General features: G+C 40.2%; 1 protein-coding gene across 1 annotated transcript in view; it reads left to right on the top strand.

Moving 5' to 3' along the window:
• LOC140924381 (tyrosine-protein phosphatase non-receptor type 21-like) overlaps window positions 1-23,909 on the top strand; it is a 45,682-nt gene that overhangs the window by 8,238 nt on the left and 13,535 nt on the right. Inside the window, exons 5-14 of the mRNA XM_073374414.1 lie at window positions 1,146-1,187; window positions 4,410-4,435; window positions 4,768-4,855; window positions 9,928-10,016; window positions 12,718-12,805; window positions 13,862-13,965; window positions 19,613-19,649; window positions 20,222-20,264; window positions 22,787-23,174; window positions 23,522-23,702. Coding sequence (XP_073230515.1) covers window positions 1,146-1,187; window positions 4,410-4,435; window positions 4,768-4,855; window positions 9,928-10,016; window positions 12,718-12,805; window positions 13,862-13,965; window positions 19,613-19,649; window positions 20,222-20,264; window positions 22,787-23,174; window positions 23,522-23,702 — 1,086 coding nt within the window. The remainder of the gene's footprint in view (window positions 1-1,145; window positions 1,188-4,409; window positions 4,436-4,767; window positions 4,856-9,927; window positions 10,017-12,717; window positions 12,806-13,861; window positions 13,966-19,612; window positions 19,650-20,221; window positions 20,265-22,786; window positions 23,175-23,521; window positions 23,703-23,909) is intronic.

Raw genomic sequence — 23,909 nt, 5'->3', positions numbered from 1 at the left:
CTTACTTCCTCACCAAAGCTAAGATCTTGTAAATAATAAAACTTGTACCGAAACTGGGCAGCAAATCCTTTGCAGAAGTTTCCAGTTCTTCTTGCCTTCCTTCTAATCATTAACATATTAAAAGACAAAGGTTTTGATAAGTCATTCTCAATAGAGAGGAGAAGCGTGACATCACATAACCAACTGGATCACAACGATAGGTAGCTTAAGCAACAGCGACGTTGACGGGAACGAGGAAGGCTCTAAAGCAATAGGTCTATATTAGCAAAACAACAACTTTGCTCCTGCATCACGCTATTTTGTACATTTCTTAGCTGTTGCTTAGTGCTACACAACTGCGACATGAAACTTCCTAATACACGCCCGCTTTATGAAGTACTGGTGAGCACAACACAAAAATTGTCTTTTTTTTTCTAAACTTAGATATGGTCGTTTTGGATTCAACCCCTGAAATTTTGCTAACATTTGACAAAATAAATGAAATCGAATAAGATCGTGAGGTTTGTAACCGTGTGAATTCGCTGTTTTAGTGACGTTTTCGGTTTGTTGTCATCCAGAAATTTTGCTACCAATTATGGCAATGTGATGTAATGACTTTTCCTCTCTATAAGACATTTTATAGTACTGCCAGTAACAGCGTGGTTAGAAAATGTTGTGATTGGGTTTGTTTCCCATGAGAGACATGTGAGCTCTCAGGTACTCTCATTTTGATTGACATGTTTCTATTCTCAGCCTATCAAAAATAATTCTGTCCACACTGTGTGACCAAACCACTCTAAAAATCATGGCTTTCCTACGCCCACAGGCGAGGTTTCAAAGTCTCTCCTCCCTATTCTCCAAGTACTAACAATCCTGCCAGTTACACAGATGAAATTCACAGAAAAAGAAATTTTTATTTTGCCCTCTGAAAAGTAGAAGTGTTGGGAAATTTGTTTATGTGTATGATGTGCTTCACAGTGGACAACTGATCCCATTTGCAGTGAAACCAGTGAGATGTTTGCATTCCACATCGTGTATATTAACACACCTATTCAGGACCGGGAATCATGTGTAGTTCAATTTCAACTTTCTGTAACTGACTGGAATTTTATGTTTGTTGTCTGCAAATACATTGTACGTAACTGTCAGCAATTTTTGTACCGCAGAATGTTGCTGTTAACCATTCAAGGGATATCCTTGAACAGCAGGTACTAATTTATATTGTCTTATATATGAATTATTTTTATATTGTCCATAGTGTCCATAACTTATTTCGTCCAGAGAGTTATATCATGCGTGATGTTGACTTTTCTTCTTAGTGGTGATTCACTTTCAAATTTGTTGTATCGGGCTATGCGTTTTGCAAACTTCAAAGCAATTTTGGGTTTTTCTGTTCTGTCAATTATCTTAGCAGACCTCTCAGGAAACACATGGTTACCTGAACGAGTTCAAAAGGTCATGGTTTGTGATTTGTGATTGGTGGATTTCAATTCGTTTGGTTTGTTTCTATTTTTCAAAGCTCATTGCTTGTGATCATCCTGTTCTGGGCTATAATCAAGATTTTTCCAATATTTCTTATTCTTGTCATTTGCAAGAATAAAGCAATTTCTGCCTCCTTTCCTGGACAAAAATTCCACTCACGATCGGGATTTCCTTTGCCATTCCCTGTTTTGTTTTTGGGGGCCAAGCTGGGCGAGCATGCTAAAACACTGTGATTAGCATTAACCCCGCCCCCACTAAAATAATTGACAGAAAGAGAAAAACCCAAGATAGATAGATACGTTTTTTAATGAGGGTTTCACTTGATATCCACAGATAATATACTCGTGGCCCACAACAAAAAATTAAACAAAAAATTAAACAAAATTAAGTAAAGATTAATGTACAAAATTCTAGAAAGTCTGACTTACGAATAATAGTTACAGAGAATATGGTCATAAAAGGTATGCTAAAATGTACTGATCGACTGGGCCTCTTTGATGTCTTTTGGGAGTTTGTTTGCGCTCCTAGCTGCTGAAAACTTGAAAGCAGTTTTTGCCATACTAGTCCTAACTTTTGGTAGTATCAAAGTATGCTTTGCGTTTCTTGTGCTCGCATTATGAATGTCATTAGACATTGTTAACATAGCTCTTATGTTATTTGGTGCGAGATTGTTGAGGGCCTAATGAAAACTAAGATATTTCACGAGTAGCCCAGTCTTTTATCAAACGGCAAGATATTTAGGTCTTTGAATAGAGGTCAGGATGGAGTGTCTCATTTTTTATCCAGGAGTATTCTGGCACATCTTTTCTGCAATTTGATAATATCTTGGATGTGCCGTTTGTTACTGGGTCCCTAGACAACCACTCCATATTCCATATTGGCTGGATAATTGAGTTATACATGTGGAACAAAGTGCCTGCTTTTAGCAAAAGAAATTTCTTTGTTCTTTTCAGTAGGCAAAGTCCAAGTTCCCTATTTTTTCTTTAACATAAGCCATATGTTGTCTCATGTTAAACAGTTGTCTAACCTTATGCCAAGTAGTTCATCTTCCGCTAACGAATCAAGTTGGCCCTTATATGCTTATCTGTTCTCACTTTAAGATTTTTACCAACCGAGCCCTGAAACTTTGGCTTGCTGCAGACAATTATTGACTTTGTCTTGCTATGGTGTAAAACCATTTTATTTTCATCGACTTATCTGCTTTGAAGCCGTAGTTCATGAGTGACGATGGTCCCTACCTCTTCAAAAGTATATACCCATGCAATTTGTGTTGTATCATCAGCATAAATTTCGACAGTACTTTTGGAGACTTCCAGTGGCAGGTATAATAATAATAGGGGACTGAGATCGAGCCTTGAGGAAAGCTAGTGGTAATAGATTGAGGAGACGATAGTCGTCTTTGTATCATGACTTTCTGCTTACATTCCTTAAGATATGAGTTGAACCACTCGAGAGTCATCTACCTGAGACTCCATAGATGGCGAGTTTCTTTAACAGTGTAGCATGGTCAACCAGGTCAAAAGCCTAGTGGTAATCAATGAGATTTAAACGAGATATCAATCCGTTATCCATGTTGGTAACTAAGGTGTCTACTTACTTTATCAAAGCTCTATCACAATAAAGATGGGGATGGAATCCTGATTGGTGGATACTCATAAGATTGTGTTTGACGAGGTACTCATACATTGAGGTGTGTACATATCTCTCAAGTACCTTAGAAAGGATGGCTAACATAATGCTGTGTTCAGTCGGTCTCCAGCCTTATAGACAGGACAGACTCTAGCTTATTCTTTCCAACACGCCGGAAAGTTTTTAATTTCCTGTATTGGTACTCAGATTGATGACCTTTGTCAAGAAAGACGTTATAGCAGGTTGCAGCGGCACACAGTAATTGAGCACTGATACCATCAAGGCCTGTTGCTTTGCCAACTTGCAGTTTGCTGGGATAATTCAGAACAAATTCCTGCATGATCTCTGGTACTTCAAACTTGTTTTCGCGTGAAATTTTGCTATTAATGAACGCTTTTAGCTTCATGGAGTTTGGTGCTGAAACCGCATCAGTATCAGTTCCTTCCCTGTAGGTACATGTAGTGGTCACGGAAGTAAAGAATTCATTAAAAAGGCATTTGCCATTTCATTCGGCTCGTTGATGATGTTTTCTGTGCCAACTCTTGTTTGCGAGACGTCGGCTTACTCATTTGCCCAACAGCACTCTTAAGATGTTTCCAGAATTCTTTCAATGATGACTTTTGATCAAATGTGTTGAGGAAGTGCTTGCGTTTTGCCTATGTGATGGAAAAGTACTTTACGATGTGATGGTTGAGGTTCCGCCGCTCTTATTGATGTTAAAATCGCCAAGTAGCGGGGCTTCCTTACTTCAGACATAAATATTTTCTATGAGGGTTTCAAGCTTGGAGTCCATCTCTGCAATGAAGTCTGGCACACAATAAATACCAGCAACAATAATAGGACAAGTTGATTTGAAGGATAGAGAAGTTCAGTGTCATTTGTCTTTAACTTCAGTTAAAACAAGCACATCGATTTCTGTACTTAATGAATGTCCTTAATAATCTGCTGAAACTTGTCATTATTAAAACTTCTCATGTTCGAATGGCAGAGCCGGAGGCTATTTTCAAACAACTGAATACACGGTGGAGGAGCATTAACAGGGATGGATGACGTACCTACTGGGCCTGGATTCACTTCAACATCACTCGAAAGACAGACCAACAGCAATGCAATAGAAACCCTTTGCAACACTACAGCACATGAACGAGCGCAGCGCGATACACTGATGCAATCAATTTTCCGTAAAACATACAAATAAATGTTTGACTGAAGTTTTCAATCAATGTAAACTCTACTTACCGGTGGTCTGTTTCCTAAATCAACTGAATATTGCATTGTATTTCAGTCTTTATTAGTATTATTTCTTCATTGACTTGCAGGTCGTAAATTTATATCAGCAGTACAGGTAAGGTTAATAGCAATCATTGGTGGAAATGTTTTTGAAAATGTTGAAAAAAGTAGCAGCTGATTGTGGCTTTTCTTATAAATTATTTGTATTGTGAAATGCAGGTTGATGAGCATTTTGTGATACATGCAGAAATTAAAATAAGTCAAGAGGGTATTAGTAAACCACCAGGAGCTTCCAAGTGTTGTTAGAGCACAGAACTGCTTTTGTCTTTTAAGCAAGTCCGTATTACTCATAAGTACTGACCTCTCCTGATAAATTTCTTCAGAGCTGATGTCTTTAAGCTCCCATCTTTATTTGTCTTGTAATGTGATGTGTGTATCTGATATTAGGGGCATGACAAGAGAGGAAGCAGAATTAGAGTTTGTTATCATTACTCAGAAGATGGATGGATTTGGTGATGAATACTACCCTGCTAAGGTATCTACAGTTAATGTTTATTTTGGTTCCGATCAGATATCTCATTACGAATTATACAGTCATATAATTTCTGTTGGACAATTTTGCCTACTTGGAAATTTTTTTTTTTCAATTTGCAACTATCCCAGACATTCATCATTATATTGAGTTCAGCTTCAAGTTCCAAACTTGACTGACAGGTTTCTGTCCGATAAAAATCATGTTATTGATATAACACTGGCGTCAGTCTTAGAGGCCTTGATGTGTACTCGTACACTGGAGGGAGACGTTTTGGAGTCAATAGCAATATCTGAAATACCGAGATGACGATCTGGGACAAAACTTGCTTAGTTGGGAACCGTAAATTCCGCCGACCGTAAAAAGCCAAAATAAGCCAAGGTTCAGGCAGCCCGGGCGGTGTGCGTCACGACCCACAAAGGGTCATGGGTAAAACTGTTTATGCGCCTCATTTCAATCGTGACACGGTCGAGTTCGCATCTCGTGAGAGAGAGATAAATCAAAACCCGCGATCAAAACACTGCTTCCTTTTCTGAAAAACATTACGGAGGAGAGCGATTTGGAGAATTTTCAAGACCTTATACTGGCCTTAGATGCTTGCTATTAGCTTCATAAGGTAATTTCAATAAGTTAGTCGCGATTCGGAGACGATCGAAGGTGCGATTTTAGCCGATTTTAGGCGGCGATTTCCTGCTTCTCAGAAGATTTTAGGTACTCTTTAGTGCTGTGCTTTTATGTATATTTTTATCTCACAAGAGTGAAAGAGATCTGTAGCTCATACCTGGATTTGCTCAAATAAAAAATTCGTCCTTTTAATAGTAACTTTTGATTGACTTTATCAACCGGGCAAGGAGGGGGAGCGCGAACAAAGAGCAAGGTGAGAAATCTTGCATCGCCTCGCATAACAATTTTATTTTCATCGGCAATTCTGTTTGTAATCCTTATAAGCAAATAAATCTTTTATAGGCAAGTAAAAAACAGACCAACAGCTACAGCACAATAGGAATTTCACTGAAGCTACGGCCGCAGAAATAAACCACAATCTTGTGCTGTACGTTCATTCAAGTGAGCGCAGTGTATCGATTTTGTTATAAACCTAACCTCACAGTTTTAAAATCCTGTATGATATTGTCTACGATCTTCGATAATGGTTTTGTGTTTTCGTTGAGATTTATTCCCTCGCGTAAATTTACATTTGCATACACATAGCACACACTGTATGCAAATTATTTTAAAGACACGCTTTCATTTTCCGCACTGAGTTATGAAAGATGTTTTGTTTCCAAAGGTTATTCAAACTTATTTGCCTTTTCTGATTGAAAATGAGACAAACTCTTCCTGAATTTTGCGTTACTCGCTTCACGTCGGCTTTCCCTTCGGCACGTTTTTCAGCCCGTTTCCCGGGACTTGTGCTACTTGGCTGAGATAATCTGTTCATTCCAAGACACTTTCAACACCTCGTAACGGGGAAACTAACAGGGGTAGACCCGGTTATACCCCAAAATTTACAAAGAAGAAAGGTTGAAGTAACAAATTGACCGAAGTAATCCGATAAAACCGGTAACATTAACCAGCAATGAATCCAAGTAGAACGGCGAAAATAACACTCAAATCATCATTGCGGCTTGCACATGACCGAGCAATTCAAACTTGTCACAAACGCTCAAGAAAGCAAAATATTTAAAAATAACGCATCTACTATCAAGATAAAGTGTTCCAACAACTTTCCTCGGCGGTATAGTGTCGAAATTGCCTACACAAGCTTGGAATAAAGCGAAAATTTCAGCCGTTTTCAGAGGTATATTATACCTCTGAAAACGGCTCTTTCCGAGCGCGAAAGGCGCTCTACAAATGACGCATTCTGATTGGTCGAATCTCGTGACGCACACCACCTGCAGGCAGCCCCAAACATACAGTGGTCATACCGAACTAGATAGAGTCCGTAACTGGTAAGTGTAGAGCTGTTGAGTCACCTTGCGAACGCGTATTTCCCATAAGAACCCTTTGCAGTCTAAGACAATCTGCTAAAAGGGAACTTTGGACGTCAGCATGTGAACCACAGCCTCATTGTCAGAGTAAAACATAGTATGTTTCCGAAACCACTGAGGACCCCATGTGAAAGGTGCCACCACAGCAGGGAAGAGATCTTTATATGCAATCGACTGTTGAGCCTGACACGGAAACCAAGCACCACTGCCCTTGAAAGTAGGCCTCGAAGCCGAAGGAGCCGGCAGCATCGGAGGTGACCTTTAAATCTATGGGAGTCGACATTTAGGATAAGTTCAAAACTAACTACGTGTCAGATGGTGAGTAATTATTGCCACCAGTGTAAATCCAAATGGAACTCCCGATACAGACGAATAAGGTGGTCTCTCCTTCGGAAACAGCAAAGAAGGTTAATCATGCGCCACACATGAGCGTACTGACCACACAACTCTAGTGGCACGGTGAAGATGGCCGATGAGCGATTCCAACTGCTGCCTCGTACACCATCTTTGACTAAGTCAGGAGTAGATGAGACCCTTCAAGGCTGCCAGTTTGTCTGCCGGAAGGCGGGCTGTCTGCTGCTCCAAATTCAAGTCGATACCCAGAACTAGCATACAAGTGCAAGGGCTAATGCAGTTGCTCGGATGGCGTGGTAGACCCAGAGAGCGGCAAACCGAAACTGCTATGGACAAATTTCTTGCACATTGGTCTGACTGAGCGGGGCCTGCTGTGATGAAGTCATCCAAATAGTGCAAAGGTCGGAAAGATTGTGCTTATTCAGGAGTATCTATTCTACCATATCTGCAACTGCCATATCGGCAAGGGTAAGTCGACAAAATATTAGCCACGCCATTTCATTCAGAAGAGAAACTTGTCGTCTGGGTGCACAGCGATACTGCGGTAAGCGGTTTCAACATCGAACGTAGCCATCAAATTTCCTGGACCATACTTAGAAACCATCCTATGATTTCATCCTTTTTGATGTAATGTATTGAGAACTCCTCGGAACTTATGCCATTATTCACGCTAGCACTCGCGGGAGACGAGAGATCCACAATCATGCGCCATTTCCCCCATGACCCCAAAACTGCTTATGTGTAAACTGGGAAAGGGAAGGGAATAAAAGGGGCATGCCACCCGACACCGAGCTATCTCATGCGCTAAATACTCGTCAATAACCTTAGGATGTTGAGTAGCAGAGAGCTTATTCTGATTCGCAGAGTTAAAATTGCGTATGCGCTGAAACCCCAGCCTAAAGCCCCAACGAAGCCCATTCAGGACATGAAACTGCGCGAGGATCAGGGTGCCTGACCAAATCGCGGGATAAAGCGGCCATTTTGAGAGGGCTCACGACAGAAACTGGATGCAAGGCCGAAGACACTAAAGGGGACAAAACACAAACAAAACAAAACAAAACAAAACAAAGCGTACTAAGAATAAAGCTCAACCACTTTTTACACAAACTGTAATCGAACGACAAGGAGAAGGAAAACCTAACTGCAAACCTAAGCACTAAATGATCAAATAAATCTGAAAGCAATAATAAAAAGATAAAACGCATAGGCATCTGAATGTGAAGGAAGGTAGGAATAAATCATAAAACCATACAACGTTCATCGTGCCCAAGGACGCGGAAAATAGTCAGCAAATACACGATGAAAATAGCGATAACCTACGCTAAAAGATTGTCATAACCGCGTACAGAACGCCCTCGACGGCATAGCAATGAAGGACGATCGACAGCTATACATGACACGATTTGCTCGAGGCCGAGGAACTTGGGTGCTCTGGCGACGCACGCCGCCTTCCATCGTCCTTGCCGGTTTTACTGGGACCCTGATGGCAAGCCAGAACGCGATGGGAGCCAGAGCACAGGCTACGACGATGGGCAATACACGGAATGGGGCGGTGTACCGCCCCCTATTTCACGACTTGCAGCTCTCCACAAATGAAAAGGAGCCAGGAGGTTCAGGACGGGTTGACGATTGCGCCGATGAGACGCGAACAGCAGCCCCAGCGGCAGGAGAATTGAACAACTGAACATTCATGGCAGACCAGTCGGTCAGTTTTGACGTCGCGGCGTCCTCGCGGAAAGCATGATACGCGAGCTATACTCGACCGCTGTAATGGCTGTAACTGCGGAGAATAAGGAGTTGATACTGGATCAAGTCCTTCCAACGATGTGGAAAATGAGACACCAGCACGAGGAAGAAAATGCCAAAGGTATCGCACCAGCTGGCGATATCCTCCATCCGCCGACGTTGTTTTTAAGGTCGAAACATTAGCACGGGGCGGCCCTCGAGGAACTGATAAGGCGGCGACATCGCGAGTCGCGCTTGGCGATAAGTTGACAGCGTTCGAAGTAAACGGGGCGAGCGACATCGTTGGAGCAGCGAACGTCGGAACAAACGACGGACTAACAACAGGACACACTTAGCCTACCTTGAGGTGGGTTAGGTCCCTGAAAGCCAGCGCCAGACGCCAAGAAACTCGCCGCGGACAAATCCAAGGCCAAGGAAACACCTCCAGCGTCGCCTGGAATCGAGAACGAGGATGAAGCTTGCGACGACTGACAAACCCCGGGGCCGCGCCAACGAGCTCGCTTGTCGCAGCCATCGCCTCCTGTACCGACTGCGAAATAAGAGCGACCATCTCTGGAGAAGGTGTGGTGCCCAGCGCTGCAGCAGCAGAATCATTAACAGATCATGATATTGTTGCATCACCAGCCTCCCAAGGCGCCTAAGCAGCCGCATCCAAGGAAAACAGCGCCGATTGCAGGCTGTGCTTCGTTGAACGAGAGGAAGTCAAACCAGCAAAAAACGGGAGAACGGATAACACGGGTAGCAAAACAGACTAACTAGCACGAGCAATGAAAAGCAACGTGAACGTAACAATTTGGGTTGACCTCAGCCGAAAAGCTGTAAAACCCAAAGACCCTTGCGAAGGCATAGGGCGCCCCCGAAAATCACAAGCAAGAGAATGCGGGTCAGCATTGTCTCGGGTTTAACTTAGCCCAAATTTCATTTAACAACATTTTAAAAAGGGTTTGTGAAGTGTTTTAGTGATTATGTTGTGTTTGTTGTAATTAGGACAAAGATGGTTTCATCATATTAGTTGGTGCATCTTTTGTTGGTATTGTTGTTCGACATCCACATGGCATACCACCAGTATACTTCAGGTGAGTGTAAAGAAGAAAACATGGTTGTCATGCACAAATGCAAAATGAACTTTTAGGCTGAAAATGGTGAGATTTGTTTTTAAAATTAAAGGAAATTATAGCACTTTCTGCTTTCAGTAGGCAGCTATTTTTAAGAGATCTCCAGAAGGTGCAACCTATATTTGACATAGAAGCACTTTCCGTGCGTGCTTGTGTGTTAATTTTTTTTTCTGAGTCAGCATCGTACACATGGACACTAAGTCAGCTCTGGACTGATTGGATTGAAAATAGTCAGAGCACAATTATACCTTACTAATGTCATACAAAAAAGTCAATGTCCTAACTGTGGATGACATTATTATATTAAAACGTGAGGGCATTGTATCAAAGAATATTTGAAACTTTGTAAATACTGTTAGAGAACATATTATGAATGGACACTAAAATGTGATGTAAGAAAAAGCATTGCAGTACATTAGAAGATTGGAAGTTATTTCTTGACTAACATGAGCATTAAGTTAAGTAGAAATTTGCTAGAGATAATACCATAAGTAGAGATTATTCCATGGAAAGTGCGCACGAACGATTTTTATTCACGAGTTGCGATCCATCAAGAAAACGAACGAGTGAGCGCAGCGAACGAGTGAGTTTTTTTTATGTAAAGCAACGAGTGAATAAAAATCGTTCAAGTACTCTCCATGATGTAATGTTTTTATCTCAAACATACTGAGATTGTTTCGACAAATTTCAAAGATTAGAAGCCATTTCAGTGCAAGAGCAATTATTATTAAAACTGCCAAATCCGCAACGTGGCGCGATATCCAGTCTTTGTTGATAACTATATATTTTTTATTTTGTTATTTGATACACTCTAATTTGCGATGGAGAGATTTTACTTTTAGAAGAGAGACAAAGATAACCAATATGGCACCGCGAATTTGCAGATGCGTAGAATTGTGAAGTATGAAAAGAAAATAGGAAAAATGGGACAACCTCTGTTTTAAAAATGCGAAATTCTCTATTTTAAAAAAAGGAACGTACATCAAAATACGGTAGTTTTTATTAAGTGGTTTGTATAAAATAGTTCTCCTTTAGTCTTCATCAGAACTGCTGGACAAGACGCGGAGTCTTTTCCACGGCGGGTTTTCTTGTGGGGTTATTTTTGGCAACTGATTCACGGTGTTAATTGTAACTGAGAACTGTCTACCTTGGATCACTGCTCCACTAAATAACGCTACCAACTTCTGGTCTGTGATGCTGGTGCTTTGCTGAGGCTGAGCCAGGGCTTTTTGTAATTCCAAAGGTAGAGGATTGCTCACTGTTGCACTGGGCAGGCTGACAGCTTTTTCACTGGATATGTTCGCCGGTGTTTGACATGGATTGCTGTTGTTTTGTGGAAAGCGAACTGTAGTTCTCGATGCTTTTAAGATTCTTGTGTCCGGAGAGTTGTGCTATGTGGGTTGTTGGAACTCCTTGGTCGCTGAGACTTTGCACCATGTTTTCTGAGCACTGTGAATTCTCAATTTAGGATTTCCAGACCAACCCTCTTTACCATTTCCCTCATCAGCCCACCAAGTTGGTTACGCCGACCTTTGAACCACGATTTGCTCGAAGAACAAACAGAACTGCTTCTGGCCTTCACATGCATGGTTTACTGCCAAATAAAACGGGCTTTCTGCTCCTTTCATGCCGTCAGGTCTTTTCTGTACAAATAGCTTGTACACTGCAACTGGGTCTTTCTCACTACTGTTTGTGCCAAACATTTTCGGTGCTAAAGGCCTCATATCAGAGACATTCGCGTCGGTTGGTGTTTTCGTTTGCCGTTCGTTGTACTCTAAAAACTCGACACCGTCCGCCGTTTTATTCAGAGTTACATCACCCCAGCACGTATTGTGATGTTCCTGAATTCCTCGAAGACCGAAATGGAGGCTATTGTTTAGCCAAAGAGAATTGAGAAGCGCTTCTGGACTTGAGATTCCAAGAAGACCTTTGTTGTACAGGACCTTCATTTCCTCTTCTGTTACAGGTACCGACGCATTTGGCTTGTTGCCTCTCCCTTGTTTCTTGAGCTGTTTTTGCTTGGAGTGTAGCGTTTTGCGAGTTTTCTCAAACACTAAATTGTTGATGATACCAGCTTGATAGTTTTTCTGTTTGAGGTATCGTTCAAAACCTGCAATCATACCTCGCAGTAATGTGGGCTCGAAATCATTGTCATCTTTGGTTCAGAACCAAAGATGACAAAGACTCACTGTCAGACTGACAGTGAGTACGAACTCGCTCAGCAATTCATTGAGTTGAGCAGGAGGTATTTCTTCAACGTTTCTGAGCTCTTCCTCCCTTTGAAGGAAGGTTTTTAGTAGGCTTACGTTTCTGTCCGTCTTTGCACGCGTGTTTTTGTTTTCTTGCTCATCTATGAGGTCATCCATTGTTCCTTCAAGGAGAACAAATCTTGGCACTTCTTCTTCCATTTTGTTTTTACAGAAAGTCGCGCCCTTTTTGCCCTCCACTGTGAAGTACTATCGTTCCTGTCTCTGATTGGACGAACGATGTATTTTCACAGTCGTTCGCTTTTCTGATTGGTTTGTTGTGTATTTCGGACGAATTTTACCCGGGCTTTTTTTTCATGTGTAAATCTTAGTATGTTTGAAATAAATGTATTTTTGCCTAGTCCCTCTCTTTTCCGATTGAAGGTTCAGGAATGTACAGTCTTTCTCTTTCACAGGTGGCCTGACATTGTACGAATGAGTCATAGCAAGAATTATTTTTGTATTGATAGTGCCAAGTCATTTGACACTATTCACTTTGAAATGGTAAGTATTGACTTTATGTAGTGAGCACCCTGCAGTCTCATGATTAAGTCCTGAAGACATGATGATTATGTTTTATCATTGTTTGTCTGATGATCATAACAATAATTCAAAGTAGACAGACTGCAAATTATCTTAGTTGCTAAAAAATATATATCTACGTGTCGCAACTGTTCATCAGTAGGATGCCTAAAATGCGTGCAATTCCTCAATTGGTTTCGGCTCCATTAAATCCTATACCAATTGCAGAACATTTTAGGAGGAGCCACCCACCATGTGAGCACAGTCACGGACAATGTATAAGTGAGGAAAATAACGCAAAGTAAAATTAAGACGTTAATAAACGAACTAAATGTACACGTCAATTAAATAAATAACCAAATAATGCGCGCATGATAATAATAATAATAATAATCGTTATTCCTCGGAAAGCGAGGGCTGAAGGATGGAGCGTTTGCAAGGTTTATAATTTGGCAAAATTTGCATCATGCGTGGAATGTGCAGGTTGTTAACAAAGCTTTGAGTAATCAAAACCGCAACAAACTTGGTCTGGTTGTTTTAACGGCCATTTTAGCGGTCAAGAAATGCTTTTGGCAATGAATTTTGAATGCAGTTCTTAGTGCTTTCAAGTAAAAACAGAAACCATTTGGACCATTGGTTCTAAATAACATCAAAATCGAGGTGAGAGAGTTAACAATATTGTTTTGAATCCTACTTTGCAGAGTTTATCGGCTCTGTTGGGCATTTATGCATGTATAATGTTTTTCAAATCAATAAGATGCGTTTAAGTCCAGCTTTTTAAGTTCAAAAATCCTGCTTATTTTCCTGAAAATTAATGTATATTTTGATACAGCTTGATCAGCCTTAAATGGCATTTTCCAGGAGAACCTCCATTATGAAAATCCTTTAAGTACAATATTTTTCAAAGGGCCAGTGTAGTTTCTTATGTAGTAGCAAGGAATCTGGCCAGCAAAACATGTGTATTTCTGGTGATATTAACAGGAAAAACAATATATAATAATAATGAGAGCATGAAATGGACATTGTATCCTTTTACAGGAAGATGCAGCAACAGCAAAATATGTGTGGAGGATATTTGTGGCTCATCACCAGTTTTGCCGACTAAACTTGTCCAGGTCCAGTACACTGCAGCTGTCAAATAAGTAAGCTATAATTATAATGGTGCATGACATACTGAATATTGCAATATCTAATAATTAGCTGAACAACTGGATTTTAACCTTTATTAAGTGTACTGGACAATAGTCCAGTATACACAAATGAACATAATACACAACATACTTACAGTGTACAGGTGCAGTTCTCAAATGAATTGAATGTGATCGCTTTCCTTTACACTTTGACATCGATCTTTGGATTTCACCTACATGTACCGTGCACTAAATCTTTTTAGTGGGATTGTGCTGACTGGCTATCCAGGCTTGTTATAAGCATTTTAATAATTATTGTGTTTGTTTTTGATTTGTTAAATGTACCTGTATTTTAAAAGGTCTCTTAAATGTAATCACAGTTAATAGTAGATTAATATTGTTTTGATTGTATTAACTGAGTTAATACACTAAATAAATAGCCAGTAATGTCAAACTGTGAGGGCTATTCCCTCTGCAGCAAATATTCCTGCGAGTTATTGCCAGTTATATTTAATTACCACTTTACCATACAGCAACTTCACGGAGAAAACTACTTTTTTTTGTTTGGCTTCTCTATTTTTATACAGCACCATCAGCCATTCTTCATCCACTGTGTGCATCGTTTTCTTTTTCTTTTAGGTCTTGTCTGTGAGAATTTTTTCTGATTTGGCTGGCTGATAATTAGCTCTTCTTCTGTATTTTTAAGCCTATGTGCTACCTACCTTTATCCTCTTATCCTTCTCATCCAATTACAACTCAATGACTTTGTTTTCTGGGAAAACAAGACGGTGATTGCTTTTCTTTTTAGATGCTTTAACCGTGTTTGAGCTTGTCTCGCTGTAATCTTTGAGTCAATAGCACATTTTATCATTATTATTTAAAAAAAAGAGTGAGCAGTCTATTGTTTCACTCTTATTTCTCTGGTAAACAAAGATTGATTGTTAAATCAAGAGTTGAATTGTTTTCTGTGTACAATACTTACCTTCCAGAAAAGTGTTACCGGTTCAGAAGCCGAACTTTTCATGAGCCAAACCTAATTCGAATTAACGCCGACCGACCCAAATTATTTCGGCCGGCTGAATTGATTTAGACGCCGATATTAATTCCAGCCGAACTAAATTCAAAAGGAGAAAAATATTCATGTTCATGTTCAAAAAGCTTAAAAAATGCGTTATAAATAATTTGTGCATTTGGTTCGGTACATAAATCAAAGCCTTTCCAAAGTAGATCCAAGGTCGAAATTCCCGCCTGGGCTAGGCGGAAAGAACGGCTGAGCCGTTCCAAATTGAAACAGGCGTTTCTAACTGATTTAAACGCAGAACCTTTTATGTACTTAATTCAATCAGATATATTAGGTTCGGCTCATGAAAAGGTCGACGTCTGAACCGGGCGTAAAAGTAACTTGTAAATTTAGGAAATAAAAAGTCGATGTCAAAAGCAAATTTCCAAATTGAAAAGTCGAAATCAAATATCGATTTCTAAAACGCGAAAATCAAGTTTCGAATTCTTACTTTGAGCACCCCCGTACCCCCCCTACCATACTTGGTAGCCTCGTCCAGGAAATTTGGAGGTCAAGCCCGAAGGAGAGAGAGACGCCATAACTTTAGAAAACTTTGAGAGATCACTCCAACGGTCAAGTGGTGAGACCTCATCACATATCTGGATAGCAGGAGACATGAACCTCCCTGGATTTGACTGGGAGCACAATTGCCTATTTCCGACGTGTCGTTTCCCTAAGTTTACCCGAAAATTCACAGATTGTCTTGACGATCATGGCTTAGTCCAACTTATAACCTATCCTACGCGGAGTAAAATCGTCGTAGACTTGTTCGTCTCGCTTGCGTAAGCAGCGAGACTCATAATCTGCAACGTATTTTTCTCCCCCCCCCGCCCCGCCCGGCCGTGGGAGTACTCCCTTATATAGGCTATATGTACCCCCGGGGGTTTTTCGTCGTATTTTATATACAAATGGGGGGTCATTGTGCAAGGCGTTCCTTACGGAGACCGTGTAAACTGGGACTAAGAATCGTTGCGTGATCGAACCCACACATGTTTTGTGAAGAAGGCTTAGGAAAGATTAAATTTAGAGCTTTTTCGAAACGTGTCGGTCCACGAATTCTATCGCTTGAAAACGTTGATTACTTTGGAACAAGCGAACACTACTAAGTGGTCGAAAAAAAGTAAGAAAGTTTTTAGCAAAACCGCGATGGTCGAGTGTTGTAAAGTTTAATTGTATGCAAATGGCTCCTGTGATGAGCATGCGATTTGTTTTCGGCGATGATTGAAATGACGTGCCATGTAAATTTCTCTGGAATCGAGGCGCTTGAATTTTCGTGTATTTATACACGCGTATAGCCTGTGACCGCGTATTTCCGATCGTCGCTAACACGCGCACTAAATCAATTCAGAAACAAGTAAAAAGTATCGACGTCGATAAAGTGGGAAATAAAAAACCTTTAGCGAGTAAATCCTGTTTCGAGTAGAATTAATCGCCTCCTCATTTCTCGATCTAATCTCCAAGCAAAGGAGACTGACGCTTCTATGCTATGTCAGCAGAACGTTAAGACAATTTATTTCAAAACACTGAATACTAGGCTTTTCAATTTAAGACAGTGATTTGAGGTTAGGTTTTTCTCTGTCGTTAATATGCAAATGCTGCAAATTTTCAATGAGTTTGCTTGGCTTGTGCACGTGGGAATTTTGGATGGAGTTAAAAAAATCAAACTCAAGGCGTTTGTTTAACTTCAATAAATAACATTACGCGTTTATCTATTTTTGAGGCAATTTTTTTAAAACTGAATAAAAAAGAATAGCGTTGATTTGCTTTATTGAAATAACCAGCATTCTGGCCCATGCAAAAACGTAGCTTAATCAGGCGGTACAACCCTATTCATTTAATACGGTTAAAAGAAGAGGCTTCTAATTTCTCACTGTGAGATTTTAAAAATGAAATTCTTGAGCTCGCTCATGCTTAAGAATTTTAGCAGCCATTTGACTTAAAAGCTCTCTTGAACGCCTTCTCACAAATTTTCCCCATTATTTCAATGAACGTGAACAAGACTGAACTTCCCGCTACAAAAGGGTTTGCCATAGTGCATTGCAGGCTATGAAACATAGTTCACGGGAGCAACCTTAAGTGAAATAGGTGTATACCACATAGGTTTACGAGCTCAAGAGATTGCCTGCAATATGTGTCCCCCTCATTGAAGCACCTCATGAGGAAAACGGATCGCCTACATGCAAGAAAGGATCCTCGCTACAACTTTTTTGTGGGGAAGCTTCTCCCCCTCAAGCACCCTAGGAAAAACCCTGACAACAACATATCTAGCGTTACCAACATGCTTGAAGACCTGGGATGTCGTACCGTAGAACAACGTCGGATTGACAGTCGGCTCACGGCCTCTTTAGGGGGCTCCTCTCTGCTAACTCTCACGGGCTCCTGCGCCCTGTCATGCGCAGGACACGTCGCTTGCACTCGGAAAGTTTCATCCCGCTTCATACTAGCCTGTCCTCAGAGTGTCTATCCTTTTTCTCAGGAACAATTATTGAGTGGAACAATTTGCCTGGTTCTGTCTTTAGCGAACACTGATACTTACTAAGCCATGTAAGCTGCCTAAATCATCTACCTGTTTATTAGCCTATTAAGTTAACTTTTTTTGTTTTTTTTTCTGACTAACCCAGCCAATAATCCTCAAATGTGAGGGGTAGGCTGTACATTGTAAATGTAAATGTAAATGCCTCGCACATCCAAGGCGACGGCTTGTTCGTTTTACCGTGGACAACGTTTTGAAACAAAACTTCAGAAATCCTTGAATTGAAGTAAATGAGGCGAGGCAAACTTTAATCAATACATTCAGTACTAACAGAATTTTCAGAGATGTTGTGGTTCAACCATATTAGTAGCTGACTAGCTGGTACGGTAAAAGCCAATCGTCCAGTAAATGTGTTTGCTCAGTTATAGTAAGGTTCATCACCCAGCTCGCCACGAGTCCTTCTTAGCTCTGTGGTTACAGCATCCCACCGGTGTACGGAAGGTCATAGGTTCAATTCCTGTCGGGGAATCAGATTTTTTCTTTGTCCCGTGCTCGTGACTTGTTAATCAAATCACTTCTCAAGGTTCATCGTGTATTTATTAAAACTGGGCGTTTCAGCTTGCTCGTTCTGGCAGAAAATGAAAATAGGGAGCTTTATTATCGACAACGGTTACGGCAGCGAAAACGTCACTTTTAAAATGAATTCGCGTTTTTTCAAACTTTGTCGCGTTTTACATTCCAATCCGCTGAAAATGTCAAATGTAGGAGAATTTTTCTGGAGTTGATTTCTTGCGGGTCGCATTCAAGTTTAGAAAGAGAAAGAAAAATTCGTCGCTTCTTATTTACATCCTCAATAAAAACTCGAAATTAGGCATTTCCACGTCGTAGTCGTGCAGTAACGGCAAAGAAATGTACAAAAAGCGCGACGCACGTGCAAAGTTGACGTTTTTTTGACGTTCTCGTCAGCCGTCGTCGTCGTCGTCGTCGTTGCTAAAATCACCAGAGGGGTAGAATTTTAGTTTTGGTGAGTTTAGTTTTCGTGGAATGCACTCCCCGTCACCTTGGGATAAATTACTGCCGGAGCAAAAAAAGTTCTTATCGCCTGTCTTCTTTTCATCGTCCATGATCTGGCACGAAAACTTTCTTCCAGTCTTCCGCTCCGTTAAGAAAAAGTTGAGGAGGGGGAATAGGGGGGAGACGGTGGAAGTCGAAAGTGAGAAGTGAGTAGTGGAAACTAGATTTTCGCGCTTCAGAAATGGACATTTGATTTCGACTTTTCAAGTTGAACGTTGACTTTGTTAATCGACTTCTTAGCTCGTAAGTCGACTTTTGATTCAGTTGATTTTGACTTTTTAAGTTGAAAATTGATTTTTTGAGTCGACTTCTTAGTTCGTGAATCGACTTTAATTTTAGAGTTTGACTTTTTACTTTTAAGATCGACTTTAAAGATCGACTTTTGATTTGCGTTTTTACTTTTGATGTAACTGTTGGCCGCCGTATCTGCCTTTATATTTGTAATTGGTGTTTAAAGATGAAATTGTTAAAAGTGATTGATTTGCTTTCTTGAATCCAAATGTTGATGGTTCTTTCACAATCACCAGTATAATTGATGCTGTATCTACAATAAGTTCTAATAAATGTTATTGGAAGGTACTGTACTGTTCCAGCAAGCTAACCTTGAATTCAAAGCTACTACTCTGAACCATATGCCCTCATGCGAAACGTCTAAGTTGTTTGCTCTTTTCCCTTCCTCATTTGGTGGTTATCTGGAGTTTTAGCCTAATGTCACGTGTCAACTTGCCAAGTAGTTTCAACTGTCGATTCTAAAACTTTCTCTTGACTTTATAACGCCACTTTCTTAAATTCAGTTTTTTATGCAGTACGTATGCCTAATGTTTTATTACCTGTTTGGTACTCACGGAAAAAAACACAGAATTCCCTGTTGCCTTACCTAGTACGGTTTTTTCTATCTTTTTGCTTTCTTCCTTTTGTCAATATTAGGGAAAGTCATTCGGAAATTGTTTAACATTCCTGATTTGTGAGTATCAAACTACTTGTATATATACAACATAAAAAGAGCTCAGACATTAATGACTATGATGGATATACTTTCTGGTTTATTGCAGCAATTCTGGCAAGTTCACTCTTCGCAGTAAAACTAAGGTGAGTTTTTCACATACGTGGAATGTATTGAAGCAGTTACTGCTCAAAGCCTCTCTCCTCCGCAGAGGCTCCCATGCACTGGGTATTCCAGTAACTATACTACTACGTGAGAAATTGCTGCAAATTGATTGGCTTAGAGCAGTGGTATTTCAGCTTAATTTGAAATACCTACATGTGAAAATTACAAACCTTTTGCGGGTAGTAGTATAAACAAATAATAGCATGATTTCTACGTGTTATTTGGCATAAATACCACTCGTGATATTTCAAAGTTGTCTCAAATTTCACTCGCCTAACGGCACGTGTAATTACGTACAACAATTTCGAAATATCACTCCTGGTTTTTATGCCAAATATCACTACAAATCGTGCTATTACCTATACAAATAGAAAAAAGTAAGAAATAGCGAGCGTGCAGTGGATGATGGGAAGAGAGAAAAGGCGGGAGCCTCTCTTCTTATCTTTCCACTTCCCATCGTTTCCTGCACTTTCTTTTCCAACAGCTATAGTTTACGAAGCTTATTTATGAAACTTTGTTTGTTGATAATGTTGCTGTTCAATTGTTATTATAGGTCTCTGCCAACAATGGTGAAAAATGCTCACCCTGCAGCTCAAGTAAGATTTATCAAATAAGGAGTGTGCTTTCAGTGTTTCATATGATAATGGACAACTCAAAGGCGTTGCAAAAACTCGGTGTGATGAGCTCATAAATTTTTCTCAACTGACTTCTCGGTGTTGTAATTTAACACTGCTTCTCGTGTTTGATGTGCCGCTTAAGAGTGACGGTCAGGAGAGCATCGGGCATTGAGTGGCAAGAGTTGAAAACTCGATTTCTTTCATTTTTTTGTCCGTAGATAGGTAGACAAGTACTCTGATGTAAACTTTCCTCCCAAAAAGCCTTTTATTTTCGAGAAAAGTAAGAATATCAGTTTTAACATCAACTCTCCTCGTGTTCGCAAACAAAGCCGCAATGAGAAAATTTGGACACTTTCCATCAACAGAACAACGCTTTTTCTTTCGCTAGAAGATACTTTCAACGTAGTAGCGAGACTTGTTGGACTGGCATAATTAAAAAAAACGAAAAACAGGTTTTTTGCTATGACAAAAACTTTTATTTAGTTGTTGTTTTCTGCGGCATTATTCTTCATGTGATATAACTTCAAATTTCTTAGTCCTCGTTTTATCACACATTTAGACATTCATTTAAAACATATCTGAGATTTGGCTTGGGTTCAGCCTCCAAGTGAAAGCATCGAATTCTGGCAAATAAAGTGAAGCGTGACCAAAATAACTTATTTAAAATTTTCCTCCTTTCGAGATATAACAATATCAATATATTTTCTTGTTCCGTCATCCTTAGTCTTATTTCTCGACAAAAAATGAGTACCAGAACTCTAGCGCGTGTAACGTTCTCTTCTTCCAAACACCATCGGCATCGAAATGTTACTTTTCCAAGAAATGCGTTATGTTACTACCGTGACTCCGACCTTTTTACCTCACTCTTAGGGCCTCTTCATATGAGCCCGGTTGACCGGGCTGGCCCGGTTTCCGAGATCTCGCCTCACCTCTAAATCCTTTGTAAAATTTTCGATGTGTTCATATGAGAGGGCGGGCTGGCTCGGTTCCCGAGATCTCGGTTTTTCCAACCGAGATCTCGGTAAGCGGGCTGGAAATTTTGCCATATGAACACTTCATCCCGGTTACCGGGATGAACGGCGGGATGAATTCTGGAGGTCCGGATGGCATCGTCTTGCATTGCCTGCTGTATTTTCCACATCATAAGCATCCCATTTAACTGCAGTGATACAGCTTTAAGAATTACCGATGCTAAGATAGGCCCAAAAGTTAAAATTTTTGTGTTTCGCTATGTTTGCTTTGTTTGCTAAATATGGCGCCAGAACTCGTTCCCAGGATCTTTGACCTTTTCTCATCTCGGAAACCGGGCTGAAATTTCTCATATGAACCCAAAGCAAAATTCATCCCCGTAACCGAGCCAGCCCGGTCAACTGGGCTCATATGAAGAGGCCCTTAGATAGAAAAACAACTTTGCAATGGGGAAACCTACAAGAAGTGCGAAAAACGGGCCTTCACGGTTCAAATATCAACTTTGTGCGTTTCGAAATTGGAAGTGTTTACTCAATTACCGCCGGCCTACAATGAAAATTCCTGAGTTTCGATGGCGTCTTACAGAGATTTCCTCTAATAACCCAAGCCAATTCCCAGGTGTGTTTTAGATGAATGTCTAAATGTGCGATTTAAATAGCATAAGGAGGGCCTGGAGTTGTTCCACATGTTACATATTACCGTCGAAAACGATTAACGATCTTAAGTTTCTGATCACCTATCCCTCATTTTCGAATTATTTCAGCGCGACGAGCCTTGCTATTGCCCTGAAAGTATCTTCTGGTGAAAGAAAAACAATATTGTTGTTCTGTTTATTGAAAATGTCGAAATTTCTCCATGCGGCTTTGTTTGCAAAGGCGAAGAAAGTTCAATGATGTTAGCGAATTTCAGGTTAAAATTCTATAATTTTGAGACTCCAACATCAAAAACCGATCTTCTAATTTTTCTCAAAAGTAAAATGCTTTTGGCGGGAGCAATTTACATAAGTTTTTTTGTCTATCTAAAAGCTATCTATGGACATTAATTGAAAGAAATTGATTTTTCAACTCCTGTCACGAAATGTAGATTTTGCTCGATTTTTCCTGACCGTCGCTTTTGAAAAACGGTGCATCAACTTTTTTCTAGGATATGAAAGTGATTTTTCTTTGTTTTCAGTCACCTCTGTCCGTTATGTGATTGTGTTAATAAAAGAGTTCTGTTTCTTTTTCGTTATAATTTCAAAAATACTATGACCTACTTTTTGAACGACAATGGCCTTTTTTATGCTGGAGAAGTTAAAGTCCCCTAGACGCATTTAACGTCAGAGATGTTTAAAGGTCGACTGGTGTAAAAACGGGACGCCCAAAACTTAGAAGATAACGTTGAAAAAAAAAACAAACAGGGTTTTCTGAAAAAATACACAAGACTAACTCTTCCCAGTCGTTTCTGGAAGGGTTGGTCATAAATGTGTCCAAGTTTAGGACGTCCCATTTTTATGAACATTAATGGTCTTACGAGTCTTTCGTCTTTTCCAGGTCTTGAGAAAGGCTTAGTTAATCCTGTGTTTGATGATGAAAAGAGTTTTACAGATGAGAAGGATATGGCCGACAGTGTGTCACGAGATTCCTCGTCAGCGGGTTCCAAGCGTCAAATATCCTTACCCAGACCGCAGTCACTAAACTTCTCTCAAGCAAACAATCAACGAGACCTCTTATTACGTGATAATTTGTGCACATCTCAGAACTCTCTTGACCAAAAGCAAGGTCTTTATAGGGAAGTACTTTACAACAGGCCCGTAAGTAACGAAATTGGCAGCTCACTTTCTATGGATTCTGGGAATCCCCTTGGAACACAGTCACTAGAAAGTCTGGACGCCACTAATAACGTGACCTCAGACGAGGCTTGTTTCACCAGTACTGTTAGGTGGGTAGATTCTGATTAAGTTTTACTTTGATGCTGCGTTATAGGGACCAAGCTGAAAACTGAAAGAATTGACTAACGCTACATTATAGAGCAGATAGTAATATTAAAATTCATAATTCGTTAATCGGCACTTTTTAGGACGTTCGTTACACCTTATTGAGTCTCTTATTGTACGCTTAAAAAAACTCTGGCAGGTTAAACTTTGTTGATAATTGGTAAATATAAGTGAGATGTAAGTGGGAACAGCTACACATGTGGTAGTGAAACCATTATTTTCAAGTCCTTGAACTAATGGGAATGTTCTGTTGATTTTTTGTTCTTTTAATTCTGTTCTTTTACTTTTCTAGGCCATCTCGTCCAGCTTCATTACACTTAGAGCAACAGCAGCAGCAGCAGGTAGTCGGAGATAACTCAAGCGAAGTTACAGGTCAGACCAGTGGTTACAGCACTTCAAATGATTCTGACCTAGAGGAGGCCAGAGAACTGGACTTTGATGATGACGATCTGCCCTTGTCACGAGAAATGCAGGTATAGCCTTGATGCCAGCAATACCAAGTAAATATCTACCAATGTATACTCAGAAAAGGGAAAAATAATCAATAAATACTCTATTCGAGAAAGTTTTAGTTCTAGATTTTAAGCCGACATTACGTGCCCTCACTTTCTTGCAATTTAAAATCCAGCGGAAACCCTTCGAGTGTTCCTTTTGTATTCGTGTCTTTCTCTCTGTTTTTA

The sequence above is a fragment of the Porites lutea genome, chromosome 14, assembly GCF_958299795.1.
Source record: "Porites lutea chromosome 14, jaPorLute2.1, whole genome shotgun sequence".
NCBI classification, from domain to species: domain Eukaryota; kingdom Metazoa; phylum Cnidaria; class Anthozoa; order Scleractinia; family Poritidae; genus Porites; species Porites lutea.
This window is presented reverse-complemented; position numbering and strand designations above follow the sequence as displayed.